The sequence below is a fragment of the Canis lupus genome, chromosome 1 (assembly GCF_048164855.1).
Source record: "Canis lupus baileyi chromosome 1, mCanLup2.hap1, whole genome shotgun sequence".
Taxonomy (NCBI): Eukaryota; Metazoa; Chordata; class Mammalia; order Carnivora; family Canidae; genus Canis; species Canis lupus.
Genome location: NC_132838.1, coordinates 1,878,536 through 1,900,261, shown reverse-complemented (window position 1 = coordinate 1,900,261; position 21,726 = coordinate 1,878,536). Strand labels below are relative to the sequence as shown.

The 21,726-nt window shown below is 42.9% G+C and overlaps 1 protein-coding gene across 9 annotated transcripts in view; it reads left to right on the top strand.

Moving 5' to 3' along the window:
• ATP9B (ATPase phospholipid transporting 9B (putative)) overlaps positions 1-21,726 on the top strand; it is a 237,325-nt gene that overhangs the window by 148,534 nt on the left and 67,065 nt on the right. For all 9 annotated transcript variants that reach the window (XM_072817398.1, XM_072817319.1, XM_072817557.1 and 6 more), the window contains one exon: positions 14,929-15,089. In XM_072817398.1, coding sequence (XP_072673499.1) covers positions 14,929-15,089 — 161 coding nt within the window. The remainder of the gene's footprint in view (positions 1-14,928; positions 15,090-21,726) is intronic.

Below are 21,726 nucleotides of genomic sequence, written 5' to 3'. Positions count from 1 at the left end.
TGGTCTTCTTCCATGTGTCTTGTTGCCAGCTAGGGAGCAACGTAAGCTTCAACATTGGAGGTTTTCCTTGGGTTTTGTTTGATAGCAGGAATGACACTGTTTTGATTTTGTTTTAATTTTTGTTAACATGCATGCACAAAAGTGCAGGAATTTAAAGTCTGCAAGCCGGTGAGTCCTCACAAAGTGAGCACTCAGGTCTAGTCCATTACTTGGGCAAGAAATAGAACTTTACTCATACTCCAGAAGCTTCTCTCCCCTGCCCTTTCCTCCCCCAAAATAAACACTGTCCTCCTATCTAGTCGACATTATTTTTTTTTCAGATTTTGAAGTTTACAGATAATGCAGTTATGGGAAATGTGTTTTTTGCATCTGGCTCCTCTGGCACCTGTGCATGTGTGAGGTTGGTTGCAGCACTCTGCCCTCTGCCTTGCCCACGAGTGCAGTGGCTGGGTCATAGGGTAGCTCTATTTTTAACTTCTTGGGGAACCTCCACACTGTTTACCAGAGTGGCTGCACCAGTTTGCATTCCCACCAACAGTGTGGGAAGGGTTCCCCCCTTCTCCACATCCTTGCCAATATCTGTCATTTCCTGACTCGTTAATTTTAACCATTCTGATAGGTGTAAAGTGGTATCTCATTGTGGTTTTGATCTGTATTTCCCTGATGATGAGCGATGAGGAGCATCTTTTCATGTGCTTGCAGACCATCTGGATGTTGTCTTTGGAGAAATGTCTGTTCATGTCTTCTGCCCATTTCTTGATTGGATTCTTTGTTTTTTGGGTACTGAGTTTGAGAAGTTCTTTGTTGATCTTTTCAGTGATATTTTCTGATTTTTCTTTGTAGAGTTTTGTACACCTTTTGTTCAATTTATTTCTAGGTATTTAGATTTTGTTGATGCGGTTTCAATTGTTACTATTTAAGTTTCATTTCCTCTTCACTGCTATACAAAAATATAGTTGCAGTGAAGCCTTTTATTCCCAAATTGCTTTCCAATTAAAAATATTAAAGACATACTTTGCATTTTAATTATGGATCCTAATCAGATATTGAGAATTGTCATCTCAAGAATTTACTTGACATCTTGGGGCACCTGGGTGGCCCAGTCAGTTAAGTGACCAACTCTTGATTTCGGCTCAGGTCATAATCTCAGGATCGTGAGATTGAGCCCTGCATCCGTCTCCATGCCCAGCAAGGATTCTGTCTCTTTCTGCCCCATCCCTCTAAAAAATTTACCCTCTAGCCAGCTGATAGTTTTTTAAATGAGTTAGCACAAGAGTTTCTGCTGCTGCTGGCAGGTGCTGCGTCCACCTCAGGGCCCCAGGAAAGCCATCTCCTGTCTCTATGAAGGAGGCAGATCATAGGTACCTGAAGTGTCATTGCAGAGGTGCACAGAAACTCTTCGGAAAGGAAGCAATGTGACCCTGTTTAACAGCAGTTTGGGCTGCCACTGTGCCAGGCCAGACACTCCCAGACCATGGGAGCGAGAGGTGGTCGCTTTGAAGGTATTTGGCCAAGTCCAGATGTTACTCCAGCCCTTTTTACTCATGGAGGTGGCCAGCTGGTGCCAGCTCCCTAGTAGTTGTAGGCACAACATGCCCCTGACCATCCTGGCCAGTCCTGACTCACCTTTCTGTCTTTACCCTAACTCATGAGCTGTGGACAGGCAGCAAGTTTGATTTGTTTGAGGTTTGGCTTCCTTCCTCTTCTTCCTGTGTTCAGATGGTGATGTGTACGACCAGTGGCTAAGGGGCCAGGAGCTGACATCACCCCCCTTTGGAGAAAGCTTTTCTGATGACTGGATTTCAAGGGGAAAGGATATGCAGCATACAAGTCAGCTATTATGTAAACAGTGTTTTTGTTTGGATGTGAAAGAAATCAGATCAAAGGAGAAATATGTGCACTGTTGTGACATTAAGAGCAAGAATGATAGCAGTCAGCTTCAAGGAGCAATTCCCAGGCAGGCAGCCTGGTGAGCGTGCCCTGAGTGGTCCACACAGAGGCCTCAGAGGGGAGAGGGCACTTTGTGACCAAAGTCCACCGTGGGCTCAGATGTATTTTGCCCTGTAAAGGCTTCAGAAAGCCACGCTGGGAGGTGTTTGGGGCCAGCTGCCTGGTTGGGTGAAGTTGGCCTGGTTGATGGACACGTCCTGGAGAGGCCAGGCTCTGCCCATGTGCCACAGCAGTTCTCCTGCCAACACTGCCCACAGGCAGTGACTAGTTGTGCATCTTGAATGCAAACAAAGATGGAGAATTTGCAAACAGGCCAGATCCCATTACGGCACTTCATGCCGATGTGGTGCTCACAGCCCTCTGCACACAGGATCGTTCTGGCAGAGCTGGGCCCCAGGATGAAGCGGGAGCCCTGAGCTCTGGGAAGACATGTGCTGAAGCCTCGCTGAGATCTATTGTCACAGTGACAGGTAGATGGGAAGATGGGGTGTTCTGCCGTGTATTACAGGTACTTAAAATAGTCTGGCAAGAATTAATTCGTTTAAATTCTAGTCATTATGGTGCCATTTCCTACTATCATGTCATACTTATTTTGAAAGGAAATTGAAGAAAAATTAGCTTACCTGTGGTGGATCATTGTTTAAGACAAATCTGATGACCAAAGCTTACTTCAGGCATTTCACAGCAGCTTCTTCTGTAGTTGAAAATGCTCTTCATGTAAGTTATATGATTATCCTTCAGGAAGAATATTAATCTAACCTTGCTGTTTTCTGGAGAGCATTGTTTTGTAAGGACAGTTAATCATCAGGTAAGTATCAAAGCTCTGAGAGATGCGGAAGGACACAGAAGAGTGCAGAGTGCATTTCTGAGAGTCCTTCGGGCCTGCATTTCCATGCGGATGGGGAGAGGAGACCTGTGGCCACCATGTGCCCCCGCCCTGGCTCTTTGAGGACCCCTTCCTGTCTGACCTGGCACCTCGGGGCTCCAGACCCACCACCCCATCCCTGCTTGGAGCTTGGCAGAACCCACTTGGGGGGGGGGTGGGAGGCTTGAAACACATGAGGCAGCTACAGCTAGGTGATTACTCTGCTGGATAAAAGACTTGCCTCTGTGGACTGTTTACTTCCTTGGTAGTTATTTTAGTTGATCATTTTATTTAGTTTGCTCTTCTTTTCCCAAAGTAGTTGGTACCATTTCAGTAAGTTTTACCATATTTCAATAAAAATAGTAAAGAAAAACATTTTGACAAGCAAGATTTGAGCAGTTTTTATTTTATGAGCCTAATGGAAGTGTGTGTAGTTAATGGGAAATGTGACCAGAGCTCAAATTATGGGAATGAGAGTGAGATCACTTATGCACATGCTCAGGCCCAGGGAGCCAGACGGGAGGACGAGCCTGAAGCTGGTGAGCCAGGCCAGACACCTCAGTTCCCAGAAGGTCAGCCATGGTGCTGACCTGTGATGGAGGTATGAAAATCCAACAGCACAGTCATGCAGCAGCACTTGGTGAAGGCCATTGGGTTGGAAATTGCTAAGGTCACAAGAGGTCAGAAATTAATCAGGTATAAACCAGAAACGAAACTATTTTATGTTAATTATTAGTGTGGAATTAATCTTGTTAAAGTAAACCAGTTACTTGTGCATTTGTTTTTTGTCTGCCTGGACCATTTTTGCCTGCATCTTTTTTCACATAGAATGTGGACTGACAAAATCCAGTATTGCACTCGCTCCTGGGGGTCCCTCCCCATGTCAAGATGGCACAGCCTCCCCATGATCTTGCTGCCTCTTGTCTCCTCACATCCGGCCTGGCTGCTCTGTCATGAGACTTTATTTTTGAGCACTTAGACCCCCTCTGACATTCTGAGACTCCTCTCAGATTGCCAAGGAGCCTAGACCCCCGTAGGGTCCTCCTGATGCACAGTGTGTATTTTCTGTAACCAGCTGAGGTGCTGGGGAGTTTTCAGGGCAGACCCCTGGGGCCATGGCTGTTTGCAAGCCTCAGCCATCAACAGCCCTCGTCCAGAGTTGGAACCTGTTGAGTACATTCTACCATAAGACAATTCACTAATTACTAGAATTTTAGCTCTTTTAGTTTGGGACAACCTTTTCATCATTACGTGGCATGCTTGTTTTTAGCAGCTAATATGTGTAATTACATTTAAAATAAGTGGCTCCCAGTGCTTTAACGGCATTTTGATATTAGTGTTGCGACCTAGCAGTTGTCTTCTCGTGGTTGAATAATTAATTTGTGTCTAAGAGCTTTTACATTTGATAGTTGCCTAACACGGGGTTTCCTTGTGAAGGTTTGCTGGCTCCCAGTGACCCTGAGCTGCCATCTGGTACAAATTCAGAGTGTTTCTGTCATCTGCTACTAATTGCTGTCACCTGCACATCGTAGTCCCTGGAGCTGAGATTGTGTGAGCAGGACGCATATCGCCTTTCGGAGTGGAGTCCTCCACACATGCACATGTGTGTCCCTGAACGGGGAGACAGCCATGTGCTGCGGGGTTTCTCAGTAGAACCATGTTTCGGTTCATTTGTATTTTAACGGGCAAGGTATGAATGATGGTGACTGTTTGGGGAAGGTAATTAATTCACTAAATCCAAGTGTTTTGTCTTTGTTTTGTTTTGTTCTAATGGTTCTCTAGGACTTAGTAGCCTGGTTAGGCTGGTAAGATTGTTTCCATGACATTTGACAGAAGTCTTCTTGAAATCCTCTTTTGTGAGCAGATAAACTTTAGTCAGGGTACTAGCCTATAGCGCCATATTATATTAATGTATTTCACTTGTAATTTAGAGAATAAGAAGAATGCCCTGATCTGAAGGCTAAACTGTCCCCCGTGGCAGTGGCACAGCTGATAATCGCGAGCTAGAAAGATGCGTATATCAAATAGTTTACAAAATGAAGCCAGCTGTGTTTCCCTACATACTGTGGCTTCCTGACATGCATCATTAAACCTTATTAGCTACTTCCTTTTACAAAGATTCTTGTAGTCTTGAACATTGCATATTAACATTTTCTGCCCCTCCAACTGGAAATTATTTGCTTTATTGTAGAGTGTCAACTTGCTCTAGTTTCTGATGCGTTCTAATTGGTACTTTAGAGTGTAATCATCGTGAGATACCACGCCATGCATTTCTTTATTTGGAAATTAATACAGACCTTTTCACTTTATCTGTCAATCTGGGCAACTTTTCACACAATTCCTAACTCCTGGGATTGCTTACAAGCCATTAAGTATGAAATGGTTCATAAAATGTCTTTGAAGACTTACACTTACTTTATAGTAACACAAAAATTTTAGATGTTTAATAGCGTTACATTTTGCCAAGATACCACTAATAAAGCTCTTACACAGTTTTCATAACAATGGAGATAAAGAGGGAAAGTTTCTTGAACCACCTCAAGTTTGTCATTTAAAATTTTCAGCAAACCTGCCGAATTCCATTTTTCTTAAAGAACGAGAATGTAGATCCTGAGAACTGTGGATTGACTCAGAGCTAGCTCTGAGCCCCCTTGGCCAGTGTCTACCAGCGTGTCCCTCTTGGCCGTCTTTTGTCTGCCTTACAAGTATGCGTGCGCCAGCTGCTGCCGATGCTTCTGCAGGGGGGCACCGACATGGGCAGAGGAAGTCCCTGTGCGCACACAGTGTCATTCTGACACACCTGGAACACTGGTTCTCAGGGAGTTCGGTATTGCCCGTGTGCTCCATGCACTTACAGTTAGGGGGCTTGCACCTCACAGCCAGGGAACTTCAGGAGTTGGGTGAGACAGTCATCCTAGCTTGGATTCCAATAAATACTTAGTCATAGATCTTGTCAAGTCAGCTAATGACTCCTGATTTAAAACCACTCCTGTTGAGTGGTTTTTGTAGTGATAGGTGCTGGGTATTTGGAGATTGGGGTACAGACCTTAAATGGTCCATAAGTTCCTTCATATTTACACAGTAAGCTAAGAAACCGTGAGGGAGACAGTGACGTGTGACTGGATGCTGTTGCAACCTTTGTGTGACATGGTGGCTTACAGGGCAGCGTGGGTCCCGGGGGCTGCCTGCAGAGGATCACCCTCCCACCAGAGCCACTGAGCATTCATGAACTGGCCTGCTGATTGTCAGCGCTCCCCACCCTGAGACGTGTTCCTTAGAACTAGCAGCTTCATATGCTATGTTTAGCATTCGACTGAAGTCCCCAATGAAACCAGACTTTCTGGAATCTATTACATAAAAACTCTGTTGACTAAGGCTAGTAAACTCCTTGCACAAACCATCACATACGTTGTGCTTGCTGGTACACCGAAGGAAGAGTTTAGATGTAACATTTTGAAGTTAATCACTGAGCAAGTTTATCTTTATATATATATATTTTTATTTATTATGGAGACCCCTCTGTATCTGAGACCCCTCTGTCTTCTTCTGAAAGAGGATCTAGGATTGGAAATTAAGGTTTCATTGTAAATTAATAACCTTATTTACTAATAAAAATTTAACCATTTCTTTAATCAGAATTTTATAAGATAAAAGCAGGTAAAAAGGTGGTATCTCATGTCACCATTACACGCAATTTCTTTAAAAAAAAAAAGAAAGAAATACAAAAAAACAAGAAACAAAAACCAGTTCTCACGGCACAGTGCCAGGCAGGCTCCAGGGCCAAGGGCTGCTGCAGCCCTCCCCCCACCAGCCTGGCGTGGCCTGTGGATTGCAGTCCTTGCTGTGCTGGGGAAGGGGCACTCTGACCTGTGCTCTCCCCAAATCCAGCCTTTTCCTGTCACCTGTGGTCCAGCAGCTCCACACCAGTTACCAGAATAATTCCTTCAACACCTCATTTTCTGGATATCAGAAAGGGATCACATAATTCTTTTCTAGCTCTTTAAAAGAGTTCCGAGTTTCTTGAAGGGAAGCTGTCATTGTGCTCGGCAATTTCAGGATGCAGTAGTGATGGAAGCCCTGACTGTGTGTTTAGTAATTCCCTTAACAAGTAGTAACCAGAGCCCAAAATTTAGTAGTGGTGTTATTAACATACTTAGCAATACAATATTGTTTTCTAGCCAGTAATAGTTTGCAAATTATATCTAAGTGAATAAGAATGTGTTTTAAGGGCGTTTTTGAAACATACACAAAATATTTGCAATAAAAGATTTGACAGGTTGAGGAGAATGTGCATGTGCCTCCCAGGAGAAAAATGTGCAGGGTGGTCTGGCTTGCCCGTGTAGACCTGTCGATAGACAAGCGCCTGAGAGGCCAGCAGTGCTCCCGGCAGCACAGTCTCCCCTTCCTGCTGTGCCCCTTCAATTCTTAAGAGTCCTAATAAAAGCCTTTCTTTAAGAGTAGAGGTTTTTTGGGAGTTTTTTTAGAGTTATTATTAGAAAAACCTGATTTTTATGTTGCTGGGAAATAAAGAAATCCCAACAGTGTCGGGGTGCACCGCAGGCAAAGCCCCTGGGCACGAAGCACTTCTAGTACCTTTGCCCCCCAGGGTTTGTCGTGGAAGCACAATGACCGCATCGCTGGGCCTCAAACACTGGGTGTTGTGTTTGTAGATACAAAGGATTGGAGAGCAAGTGAATGCTATTTGTAAAATGTCTGTTAAATACAAAATTACCAAAATCAACTGCTTGTTGAATCACATTGAAATCCAAATGCCTGACTTGGACTTATATGAATGAGGTTAAGGTTTCTGATGTCAGTAAAGAGTGTAGGTTATTGAAGTAATTATTTTAAATGGTGAGTAGTCTTGGTAAAACCATTTAAAATTGATAGCTTCTTATACTGGTAGGACAAAATTAAGGGAAATATATACAGGATCTTGAAACCATCAATGGAAGTTGTTTCTACGTCTAAATCTTCAGAAGCCTTAGTACCCTCATACTGTGCTGATTCCCTGCAATATTCTGAATGTGTTCTGGATGTCAGATTTCTGAGCATGATTCCTTCCAGAACAGTACCTTTTTATTCAGGAAATTCCTTCGTGTGCACAGTCCAACATGTTAAAGTCTATCAATTCTGTCTTGAATTCTGCAGGGCAAAAACAGATGCTTAGGGTAACCCTTTTTGGCAAAAAAGTTATATCTACATATAATACAAACATACTGTGTATTCAGTATACTGAATTGGCTGAATTTGAGATCGAAGTTCTACATTCAAACAGCAGGCTTTCAGGATTCAGGGAAAAGCATCAAACATGAGCACCCTCTGCTGTCTCAACTACAACATGCCACCCCTTTGCTTTTGCTGTCTCTTGCAGCTAGGAATCTTAGTGTAAACACAGCCGCAAGATATTAACAGGAATCATGACAGCAGTGCACACGAGTTATATTCAGTAAAGTGCTGGCATGTACATTTTAGTCTTCTCACGTCCCCAGTTCTCAAATAAATCGTTTGGATTATTGTAAAGTAAAATTAGGAGTACTATATATTAGAAAATTATGGGGTTTATTTAATATTCAGTGTCTGATTTTAATGTACCTTGTGTACATAGAGTACACATTAAATTTCCAAATAGTTTGCAGTTTCCATGTTTGTACATACTCATTTTTGTCTTAAATATGGCATTGATGTGTTAAAGGTTGTATATAAGAGTATTTGAAATAATTTATAATGTTAAAAATTAAACTTACAAATTTTTTGAAGCTATTACATTGCTTTAAATTTGATGACTTCTGGGCAGCCCCGGTGGCGCAGTGGTTTAGTGCCGCTTGCAGCCTGGGGTGTGATCCTGGAGACCCGGGATCGAGTCCCGCATCGGGCTTCCTGCATGGGGCCTGCTTCTCCCTCTGCCTGTGTCTCTGCCTCTCTCTCACTCTCTCTCTGAATGAATAAATAAATAAATCTTTAAAAAAATAATAAAATAAATAAATTTGATGACTTCTGATATATTGGTTATACTTTAATAAAGGTTCTAATATGACAGAGGAACCTGTCAGACTTTCACAGACATGACCTAATTGTCCTTTGTGACCATAAAGTAACCCTGCATTTTGCAAAAACAAATCAGATATGTGCTCGTGTATACACATCTGTTCCTGGACAATCTGCAATTTTCTGGCATTTTCATCAGTTATAAAAAGTATCCTGTGGCTGTGTGTCATGTCCAAAATACTAAAGCCAATATTGAAATTTCTCAAATGATCCACAGGGTGGGTGAGCAGTTTGACAAAACAGCTTCATTCTGCACTCACGGAGCCCCTTCAGACTTAGAAGGTAATATGTTTGCAGATTTTAGGAATGATTTCACCTTTTACTGCATGTTTATTGTAGGCCAGCTGACAAGTGGTCTGACAATGTAGGATCAGTCCCAAGTTTGTGTAAACCAGGCTTATTTGGATTTTACCTTGAGTCTCCTGTCTTCTAAGTTTCTTCTATTGATATGCAAAGTGGTTTTATGTCCTTGCTGAATAGCTCTTCTCACACTAGTACTTTTTTTGTTGTTTAAAAAATATAACAACCCCATTTTCTTTTTAAATGTTCAACATTCAAGGAAAACCATCTTATGTAACAACTATAGTAAGCACGGGGAGCAAACTGCATTGCTGAATATAGAAGAGTCAGACAAATTTGTTGGTAGGTAAAAATGTAGGATATGAAATATTCTCGTGCAACTGACTTTAAAATGTGTATTGTGTAAATATACATTTTGATTTTTAAAAATTAAGGTGATATATTGTAACGTTAAGAATTGTCGTACTGATACATACTTAGGGAGCTTTTAAAGCACAGATTATTGAGCCAATAGACTAAAATGGCTCAGAGAAACGCTGCTTATTTCGCAGATCACTGAGGCGATAAGCAATAATAGCTCAGACATGTCTGCAGTGCGTAACCAGCCTGTGTGTGCAGCAGACACTTAAGACTTAGTAGTTCATGTCCAAAGATGAGTAAATAAACAGACTTGAAAAAAGAATAAAAGGCTATATAGCATCACTTTTTAAAAACTAATACTTTTAAACTCCAAAATGGAAAAAGTTATTGCTATAAGATTAGGAGTTAGATTTAGTATATGATTTTCAATTATTTGAAATATTAAGTACAAATGAAGGTCTGAAGATTACTTATTTTTTATTGTTTTTTAAGATTGTACTAAAAGTGGAAAATATAGGGCTGATTTGTTTCAAAGATACTTAAAAGGATGTGCTTTTTCTAGGAATTTCAGTTAGGTTAAAGTGCAGCCCTTTATCAGTTATGTATGTAGATCCAAATTCTGGATGATAAGAAACTGATGGGCTAATCCAAGAGTAGTTAAGCTGCTAAGAAATAAAACAATGTTTACAACGTTATTTTTTCCGCTAAGTAATCTCTCATGTATAAAGCTGTACATACTTCTGCCTGTGTAGAGTCTTCTTGAGTAAATTAGCTATTACGGTATTAGCTATTATGGTATTAGATTAGAGGCTTTTCTGTTTTTCAAAATGTGATACATGTACAGGGATAATTATGAGACAAATTAAAATAATATTTAGCATTTTGCAAGAGTTTATGTTGGCTTTTTGACATTTCACATCTTATTGTTTTGCTATTCTCAAATACTTCTGTGTAGCAAATAAGTTAAATGTGAGTTTTGAAAGAATGATAAAAGCATTTTGATGTTCACATCATGCTAATCCAAGGATCATACCATGGTCAGCACTTACTGATGACGATGCCTGCTATCTCGTCTTTTACTAAGTTTGTGTAGCATGAGACCTTTGTTCCAGTTTGGGGTGTACATTGACTTCTTAGGGACCTAGTAGCACGATAAGGGTTTAACTTTGAGATGGATGGGATGGCGCTGCGTCTCAGAGATAAGGCTGGCCCTCATTCGTCCATTTACAAAAACCTGACTGATCTTCTCTTGATTAAAGCAGGAGAATACCGTATTTACCCATTATTGTTGGTATAAACTATTATTTTACTGAGAACCATTAGCTATTTAAAACTTGGTACATAAATTAAAGAGGAGCTAAATGGATTTGTGATCGTTGCCATTAGTAGCATTTTAGATTATACAGGCAATTATTGTGTTCATTATGCTAGAACAGCCCCTTTGCAGAACCATTGTGGTGTCTTAGACATTATGCACAAATTTTCCCTTGGAGATTAAAATTTCCAGTAGCGTATTTAATTTTGTTATCACAGTTGTTTCAGATAAAACAAATATTATGACAAGTAGAAAAAAATTTGCCTTACTAATATAAGAAATTACAATAAATGTTGAAAACTGCTTGCTAGTGTACTTAATTTACCTTTTCTTATACAGTCATAATTACTTTGAGTGATTAATAATACATTTTATGGGTGGAAGGGTTTTATAGTCATAGCAAAAGGTATTTGGCTTGTTCAGGTGTTTCAAGAAAATTTTTAAAGAAAGAGATTCACATTAAAAGTGAAGCTACCATCTTCTTTATAAAACCTGTAAGTTTACAAGTTAGTTATTCTACTGAATATTGTTTTTAAGAGTCCAGATTGCATTTTAAGTGAGTTGAAGAAACTTTTTAAGTGTTTTAGAGAAATGAGTGTAAAAATATTAACTGTTACCTAAAAGTAGACTTTGTTAGAATAGATAAAAGAAATTTTTTTAGATCATACTATATACTATAGTGCAGTTGCAGTTATTTTCCAGGAAGAATCATCATAGTTCCACAAAGGCTACCTGAAAGAATGCAAGGAACAACCCATTACCAAAAAGTTGTATTTTACTCTGTAAACTTACATGTTGAAAGTGATGACCCTTCCCTTTGGATCCCAAGGGTGTGGGAGGACAGCCCCTGGTGGGCTGCCTCCTCAGGCAGAAAGGTATTAATACTTCCAGTTATCTGCCTCTCAGTGTGCAGGGGGCTGCTTTTCATTTCGGTCCAATATGTGGTATTTTTTTCAAAGGAAACTTTGTATTCCTTTCTGACTGTTCTGTTGCAGCTTTTACAGTTTTTCACTGCTGGGATGCAGAGAGAGTGTGAGGTAGTGCTTTGCATTTTGCAAGACAGTGATTCTTTATTTTATTACAGAAAAAAGACCAACTCTGCAAGGCCAGATTAAATCATTCCTTTCACTTTTTAATGGGATTTGGATGAATAGAGTAAAATATGCACTTTGCATTCATTGATAGCATCTTTAGGTTGAGGTAATTGAGTCTTTTTTCCCTGACTGAATGAATAATGACTTCATCTGACCCTCAGCGAGGCCTGACACTCAGTCCTCCTTTGTCACAGCAGAAGGGTCTGTGCTTTGAAACATGCTCTACTTCCTCGGCTTCATTTTTCTTCATTCTAATCCAAAAACCTATTTTTCTCAATAATTCAAGCATAAACTATGTAGTAGTTGAAGTAGCGGAAATTGCAAGATATTTGTCCTCCTTGTGCTGCTCTTTAAATGCACTTGATAAATCCGGCGCTGGGCTCTTCAGCTGCCCGCTTCTCAAAGGAAGCGCAGCCCTGAACGGGCATCCCTGCCGAACTTTCCAGAAGCCAGCCAGGGCTCCAGTGCAGCCTGCCTGTGGTTTGGGGGAGAGCGGGGAGCAGCGCCGTGACCCCTGGCCCAGAGGTGACCCCTGGTGCAGGACCGAAGCCACCTGCGGGCCCCCCCTGCAAACTTGAGTGGGTGTCGGGGACGCAACTGAGAGCGGGGTGTGACCTAAAGTCTCAGTGATGAGGTTGTGCAGGATGTGAATGTTCTGGTCTGGACTGAGGTCCAGGGCTCTGGCCTCCTGCCCTGGGGCCACGGGGTGGGCAGGGGCGGGGCCTTCTTGGTCCCTGCAGTGTCCGGGCAGGTGAGCAGGTAGGAGCCAAGCTCTAGACAAATGTCAGGGCTTGTGGCTTCTGTGGTTCTCATGACTCTAGGCTGTTCTTAAGGCCATGGAGTGGCATCCGGCGTCTGGCAGCAGCAGCAACAGCACCAGTGAAGGAATATGACTTACCTACAAGCTGGGTTAGACAAGAAAACTTGGTGTTTTATAATTTTGTCACTGGTGTTCAGCTATTTTTTCAACTAGACTGGCTGTTTTCTGCAGGTAAAATCTCAGCGTTGACTCATTTTTCATAACCTCACACTGTAGCAGAAAATTCAGTAGACATTGACATTTACTTGTTTAATGAGTGGATTTTCTTCATAGCTGCACTTAAGTGAACTTTCTGACAGTTCTGTGGGTTTTTTCTGACTACAGGTTCTGATGTTCCCATGCAGATTTGTGGCAGATATTAATCACAATTAGATGGAAATTAAATACTGAGACGGAAAAGCTAACCTTGTTTTGGCCAAAATTAGGAATTTTCAAAAGGCACTAAAAAGTAAACCACGTATTATTAGCTTAGTAATTCTCAAAGTAGCGTCTCATTTATTTTACCAAAGTCATGGCAACCACTTTTTAAATTCTTCTCTTTCACAATTTGTAGAAGATTGAGGAGGAGCTTGGTGGAGGCGAGCTGAGGGTCTCGTCCGGGTTTATCTGTCCGGGTCCCATGTGTGAGGAGCAGGCAGGGTGTTGGGCACCTGCTGGGCTGCGACTGGCAGTCCCCAGGAGTGACCATGGCTTCTGCAGGGCCCAAAAGGCGCCCACCAGGTCAGCAGGCAGGGAGCCAGTCCCAGCTTGGGAGTGAAGGGCAGCCAGGGTAAGGACAAGCCCACAGAAGTGGGAAGCACGGATTCAGATCTCATTGTGGAATGTCACTGGTAACAAGAACAGCAAATCGCACGTGTGGCTTGCTTGGTACCAGGAGCTGTGCTTCATCTCCTTTAACCCGCTGAGTCTTGTTATGGGGGCACTTTTTTCCTTTTTTTCCTTAAAGATTGTATTTATTTATTTGACAGAGAAAGGAGGTGAGGCAGAAGGAGAGGGAGAAGCGGGGTCCATCCCCAGGACCCTGAGACCATGACCTGAGATGAAGGCAGACGCTTCACCTACTGAGCCACTATGCGCCCTAGAGGCACTTTTCTAACCCCATTTTGTTGCAGATAAGAAAATGGGTTTGCTGTCTGCCCTAGGTCATACCGTCAGGTAGCTGAACCAGCATTCAAATTAGCCTACATTTGGATTCCCAAGGAAATATCATTGCTACGTGACCTCACCTCTCCCTCTGTGTGCTTGGGAAGCCTTTTTTGGCAAAGTTGAAGACCCCACCCCTGTGTGCACCCACGTGCTGTGTTCCTTCACTATGTGTGTGTGTGTGCTGTGTACCACACTGTGTTCCTTCAACCAACCGACTTAGCCAGGAAAGGCAGCGTGCAGGCCACCAGAGCTCAAGATCAAAGTTGTGCACTTCTGATTTGAGGAATGAACACTGTTTATCGCTGTTTCCAAGATCCCACACAGAATGCACCCCAAAATGAGTTCATTCCCATGGATATAACTTCCCCTCACATTTTGCTCACCTAGGACACGATCCACAGAATGAATTTGAGGTTGTGTACCTTACTGGGAGAACCTAAAGTGTAGGATTTATGCAAGTTAATAAAGGTATTCATTCAAGCTAATTACCTTGTCTGTTGCTTTTGTGCTTAATTCAGAGAAGGTGTTTTCAGAGTCATTCCTGGCAGATGGGCATGACAGGCACCGTCCTGTTCCTGGGGGCCTCTCTCTGAACGTAAAACCCTTGTGTGGGGGTGGACTTACGCATCAGCTGGTATAGCATGTGCAGAGGGACACACACGTCCACTCTCCACGGACTCAGTAAACCTCTGGTGTCCTTGCGCCCCATCCCGTGCCCCCATCTGCCCCAGTCGCCTGTCATAGCATCTTCAGCCTGAGAAAGGACCTGGGTGTTTTGTGCTTGGATACTGTGGACTCATGTCTTTGTAAATTATTTCTGGAATTCTCTGGGGATTGTGATTCCCTTTCAGAAATTCTGCTTTAATCACTAAGAGGCTTTTCAGGAGACAAGTAAAGTTAATAATTGTTTTGTATTTCTTTAGAGTTCAGGTCAGTACAAGAGGAAATTTAAGTATGTCATTCATCACTATCATGTATTCAGATTTGTAATATTAGGGACATTATGGTCATCTTTTTGTTTTTCTTTCAGGTTGGTTTGTTGGATCTTGAGCTCAATCAACTGACCAAAGCACTGTTTGTGGCTTTAGTAGCTCTCTCGGTTGTTATGGTAACCTTACAAGGATTTGTAGGCCCATGGTACCGCAACCTGTTTCGGTTCCTCCTTCTCTTTTCCTATATCATTCCCATCAGGTAAGTTTAAGAATTAAGATAAAACAACTAACTGGTTTCATTGAGTATGAGTTTACTAAAATTTTATTTTTCTTAGTCTGGAAGAAGTTATCTGCAAATAAAGAGAAAGGAGCCAGGAACTCTGATGAATTTTAAGGAAGGCTTAGAAAAAATTTTGTGGGGCCTAAGTCAGTTTTGTTAGAATAATCTAGAAATCTGACACTTTTCGTTATATGAATGTTTTGATAATATAATATTCAAGAATTGGGAGATATCTCTTGATGAAACATAGTTTTGTTTACTGCTGATAGACTTTATTTCCAGTACCCTTGAATCTGTATGTGTCACGAAGTTGTATTTCAGAAACCATCTAATATATCTGTCAAGTGAGATAAAGTATTGAGTAAGACAGTCTTTTTAATATGAACAATTTTTCAAAATGATAACCCATTTAACTTGAGATTGGGATATAAATAGTTAATATTAGATGTCTACTGAGTTTAATTTACTAATACTTACAGTATAAGTACATTCTGAAATATTTCCACAAAGTTTATTTTTAAAAAATGCTTCATATATATGATTGAAAATTTTTACATGAATGAGCAATGAAAACCTAATAAATCATTCATAAATCATAAAGCTAGAATGACCATCTTCTGTAACCCTGAACGGAGTAGAATAGAATAGAACACTCATGCACAAGGATGTAATAAGCATTTTGAAGGGAAAGGCATATCTTTACAGACCAGCTTTCTCCAAAAGTTTGTCTAAAAGTGGGGTCTCTTTCACTTGCATACTTCATGAAGGCAGGGCCCGCATCCACGACCGCATCCTATGCACAGTCCACTCGAGCCCAACCAGCCCCACTTGCTGTTTGAGATGGGGAGCCTGTCTCCACTCCTCTGAGAACACGCAGTCTTATGCATTTGCGGCTGTTCCTGATGTAACTGGAGCTCCTGCCTCAGTAGACACTCAACCCTTGATCACCTCAGTGTCCTACCTGATGTGGCCAGCCTGCCTCCCAGCTCCATATGTCTTCTCTCCACCGCCACACCACATGCCAGGCTGGCCCTTCTCAGCCATGTGCGCCGCATGAATGCTTAGTGCTCACTGCCAACCAGTCACTTGGTATCCTGTCACCCTGTTTGAATCCTGCTGCCATCTCCACTAGTCCTGATGCTTGTCTTGTTTTCTGGTGCTCTGTGCTCACCACGCTCCATGAGGTGTGAGGGACTTTGTTTGACCCAGTGCCTAAAACAGTGCAGGGTGTGTCCTAGGGCCCTCACACCCTTACTGAGCAGACCCCTTACCTGTTCTGAGGAGCTGCGAGTGTGCAGATGGTCTGTCCAGCTGTCAGGCAGCGGCCTCATCACCACATGGACACATACCGGGTGCCAGCAGCGGGCACTAGGGACAGACAGATCTTTGTTCCCAGAAACTCCCTGGGTAAGTGGTAATAGGCAGAATATAGCTATTTATCATCATCCCAGAACTGACCCATTCCACTGGGATGGCCTTGCAGGCAGTCTCTGGTATGGATGCACACATCCTGACCTGCACTGGGGATGTTGCCCAGTGCTGCAAGCAGACATCATGGGACCCAGCAGAGAGGGCCTTGGGTCAGTTGCTGCCTTGTTGATTTACTGCCGCTCCTGCAGTTCCCTGAGTGGTGCACAGCACATATGATATCCTCAATGGAAGTATGTGGAAAGAAGGGCCCTGAAGGAAAGAAGTTTACAAATGTGATGAGTCTCCATCGCTAGTTTTCTCACTCTTACAGTAATACGACACAGAGTTAGTTCACTGCCAGATGCAGCACAGCAGTGGGTATTTTTCCCAAAACTAGCATTTGAAGCCTCCCTTCCCTTTCTCTCTACATCTTCTGCAAGTCTGTCTTGTTCTGGTTTTTCAGTTAGTAGTTTTATATTTACATGTTCAGTCAAATGTGGAGAGACTTACTAGGCAGAATTATACCTGCATCCCTGTTTAGCTCCATAATGTCTCACGCCAACTTCAACATAATGCTTTTTTCCTAGTTTTCCACAGTTCCAGAATGCAGTTATACAGATTAAGGAGAAGGCATGAAAACCATAAAATCTAAAAAATGTATGATGCTAATTTAGGGAATTCGTGTTTATGTTCGATTCAACCAGGTTTGTTTTCCTTTTGCAAGGAATTTATATCATTTAAGATACAAATAATAATACATCTTAGTATTTGGTAAACGTTCTTTTCAATTTAATAAGGGGAGGTTTAAAAAAAATTTTTTTTTCAAAATGCACAGTCGTGGAAAGTTAAGTGCTTTTTCCTCTGTTGACCTAAAACATGCTTTTAATGGATGGACAGCTGACTGTTCCTTTTAGTGCCCAGTGTCTACCTTGACAATTGGATGACTCGCTACCTTAGCACATGCTCCTAGTTGGTTGCTGGGCAGAGTTACTGCAGGCTTAGTGACCTGTGAATCCCCTTCCCCGGGCAACCACCTGCTTGCCCTCTGTGTCTAGTCTGTTTCTGCTTGGTAGGTTGGGTTCAGAGGCTTTTCAAATTTAATAAACTTAAAATCATAGAAATTTTTCTTTACAGAGTAAAATATTTTTGAGTCACTTGATATAATTTACTGTGTCCTTCAAGGAAAATATTACAAGGTTTAACTCATGTAATTGAAATGGACATATATTCCCTGCATTATTCCTGTCACCATAACAAAACACATACCGGTAGGCCGGGCGCTCGCAGTGCATGTCTCTGCAGTACCTCTTCTGCTCACACGCTTCAGGGTGCTGTGTGACAGTCCAGCACATCGTCCAGAAAGCTGTCCTGTCAGTGCTGAGTCAGAAGGTGCATGTGGGCAGTAGAGGTGAAATGACACCGGCAGTGATGACTGCCCCCTCTGAGAAGCACTTGGGCGCCGTCTGGTCTAAGGTGCTGCTGTTGGTGGGGTCTGTGTGCCTGGGGTGGCAGGGGTTTCCTCATTTGGCCCTCTGTGTACTACCCAGCTGCCTGAAGGAGTAAGTACCCAGCTCTGCTTAGGGCACCACTCGTGCTGCACCGTAAGAACCCAGTATCGAAAATGTCAGGTAACACGGGTATGTTTGCTTCAGAACTTAGAAAGTATCTCCATTAACATCTCTGTAGGGCCTCCTTTTCTGTTTAGCGTGCTTGGGGAGTGCCTGGGGAAAAGACCATTTCCAACATAGGAAACCAGTTGATGGTGGGGGAAGTTGGCAGCCTATTCAGATCGCCAAAGATGATAGTATTAGAGACTTGAAGGTTTGGCAAGCATGCCTAGGAAAGAAAGCCGAAGGGTGTGTCTGGACAGCATTTTGCTGGAGAGATTAGGTGTGTGACTCCTGGACTTGCTCCCCCATCTCAGTAAGAGCCTGGAGGGCTTGGGTTATCTAGGACAGAGCTGCATAGGGGCCTCTTGTCAAGTGGTGTGGACCGCTGTGACATGCAATGGGAGACCCACAGTTTGTGAGAATGTGTCAACAGAAGCACTGCTGGCTCAGGCTGGAAGTTGAAAAAACTCTCTGTGAGAAAAACTCACTGGACTCCCCAAATCCTACAAACGTGCTGAGGCCACAGGCCTGACCCACAGGCCCAGAGAGCAGGGCCTCTGGTCACAGAAGACATTCCCCAGCTCTCCTAACCTACTGAGCAGTTCGTAGTTACTCATGTGATCTGGGTGTTCTTTTCAGGTCCACGTTTTACTAGTAAAACATCTGTAGCTTGAGTTTGTGCTATTGGTGAAGTTATGAAAAAGACATTAATTTTACATAGTCCAGTTTATAAATGTCTTTTGCTGTTGGTTATCACTCTCCATATGTTGTGTAAGAAGCCTTTCTGGGCCCTGGATGATGGAGCTATCCTCCTGTGTTAGCTTCTAAAAGTGTTGCAGGGTTGTTTTTGACTGCTAGAAGCAGTGGTTTTTAAATAATGCGAAACAGGATTTTCACATATCACTGTTTTCCAACTCCAATTGTCTCAGCATTGCTTGTCAGAAAGACTGTCCCCCAATGACCTAGGACTCTTCTGTCGTGCGCCAGGGTGCACACACTCACAGGCCACTTTGAGTCGTCCGTGTTGTTATCCTGGGAGTGGTTTCTCTTCCCGAGCAGAGAACAAATTCGCCTGAACCCATATACCTTTGTCCTGAGTCAGTGTTTTCTAGAATAGGGCCTTCCTCCTCGTGCTCTTCAAGAGCACCCTTGTTCTCACTGCCTGGGTGGCTCAGTGGTTGAGCACCTGCCTGCCTTTGGCCCAGGGCATGATGCTCTGAGCCAAAGGCAGATGCTTAACAGGTCTTAAGCACTGGGCCACCTGGGCACCTCTGGTTTTGCTGCTACTTCTGAGACTAAAAACTACTTCAAAGTTAGAAGTTATAAAACAACACTATCGTCATCTTTGGCCCATGAGAGTTAGTCTCTACTTGCAGGTAGAGCTCTCAGGCTCTGGAGTCGGGGGGTTGTGAGTTTGCATTCTTGCCTTGAGCCCACCTCAGTGGCCACCTCATTCTTGCTGTGGCCTCAGGAGGCCCCTTCTGTTCCTTCGTGGGGTAAAGTTGGTATTGAAAATACTGTACCAGTATCTGAATTCACTCTTCATGCCTTTGTCCTTCTGGCTCTTGTTACATTCATCTTCTTGAAGCAATTTGTGTTGTCTTTTAACATAAAAATGAGTAGCTCTTTCATAATTGCAAATATATTTATCTCATTTGCTATTTATTTATTTTTAGATTTTATTTATTCATGAGAGACAGAGAGAGAGAGAGAGGCAGAGACATAGGCAGAGAGAGAAGCAGGTTCCATGCAGGGAGCCCGATGTGGGACTCAATCCCAGGACTCCAGGATCATGCCCTGGGCCAAAGGCAGGCAGGTGCTCAACCACTGAGCCACCCAGGCATTCCCTCATTTGCCTTTTAACTAGACTATGGTACTTTTTCATGAAAGATCTATAGGTGCAGTTTTTTTTTTTTTTTTAAAGATTTTATTTATTTATTCATGATAGTCACACAGAGAGAGACAGAGAGGCAGAGACACAGGCAGAGGGAGAAGCAGGCTCCATGCAGGGAGCCCGACGTGGAATTCGATCCTAGGTCTCCAGGATCGCGCCCCGGGCCAAAGGCAGGCACCAAACCGCTGCGCCACCCAGGGATCCCAGGTGCAGTTTTTAAACTAAGTATAAGTCAAAGGGGGAATTTGTTTATGTATCATATCAGTGCAAAGATTAGCTGAGCAACCTGTTGGGTGAGGCTTGAACAGGAAGCCCAGTGCCCGGTGTGGCTCTTCTCCCCATCTGTAGACTCTGCTTTCTTCTGGTTAAATGCCATTCTCTGCCAGGTCTTCCTCACCTGGTTATACAGATGGTGTTAGTGGCCTCAGGCTCACGTTCTGCATACTTAATTACACAAGTAAAAAGCGAATACTTTATTTCAGCCAGTTCAGGAAAACTGAGAGTTCCTTGGCCCTGCCCAGCACCCACCACTGGCTGCATTGTATACAGCATAGGTTCACAAGGCCCAGTGTCCTCACCTGTCCTTGAAGGCAGGGTGGCCTCTTGTGCAAGTGCTCATCCCGTATCGCTGTGCGTATAGGGCACAGTAGTGAGGGTGCTGTGAGGTGCTTCCTTCCAGCCCTCCTCTCCTCTGCCGGTTTCACTGTGGTCACTGTCAACCTCTGGGTAGAGAGCTGAGCTCAGCTTTTCCAACTTTGAAAAGCATTTTCAACTTTGAAAACCTTCAACCTTTTCCTGTGGTCCTTTTTGCCTGGTTAGCTTTCTTACTAATATTTTGACATAGTCACCACCTGCTTGCTTTGGGGTGGTTTGTCTCCTATACCTTTGCCATTTCTTTCTTCTTAGACTACCAGAGACACTTCATTTTAAGGTGTATCAAATTGCACATAATAAATACTTTTATTTATTTATGAACAGAAGGAAATGCTAATCCTCCAATAGGAATATTTATTCCTCTCACATATTGACACAAAATATTTGTGCTCATTCCTCATACATGTATTTCCTGTTGCTGTGGAGAATGCTGTATGTGTAAGTCCACGCACACAGCCCTCTTAGCGCTAGCTGCTGCATAGCACATGCAGTATTTTACAGGGGCCCGCACAAAACAGCCGAAACAGTTCTGAGTGTTGGGGAAGTCCTGACTTACCTTGTTGCCATTCACCCCAATATCTGACCCTGTGATTAATATTTTGATTGTTCTGGATGCTGAGGAGATGGGCCGACATCATTCTGAATAGAAGGCAAGAGGATGAGTCTCCCTGAAGAGCGTCCTGAGTTTGCCCATGTCTTCCTAACTGGCACAGAGCAGGGCTGCATTCTCAGAGCCCTCCAAGGGCTCCAGGTCCTGGCACACTGCTGGGGTCCCGCTGCCTTTTACACAGTGTCTGACTCTCTTGTAGCTCCAGGCTTTCTTTGGTTCAGTTTATCTGGAACACTGATGTTCCATTTATTTCTCCCTAAAACACTTATTTCAAATCTACAGTTTTCCCACACCCATTCAAAAGTTTAGTAACATGATTTAGAATTTTACATGTACCAATTTAAACTACTTTCATACCTTACTAGATTTTCTATTTCTTAGGACCCGAGACTATACATTTTGTTTATTCTTGTGTGTGTGGCAGTGGACTCTTAGTGT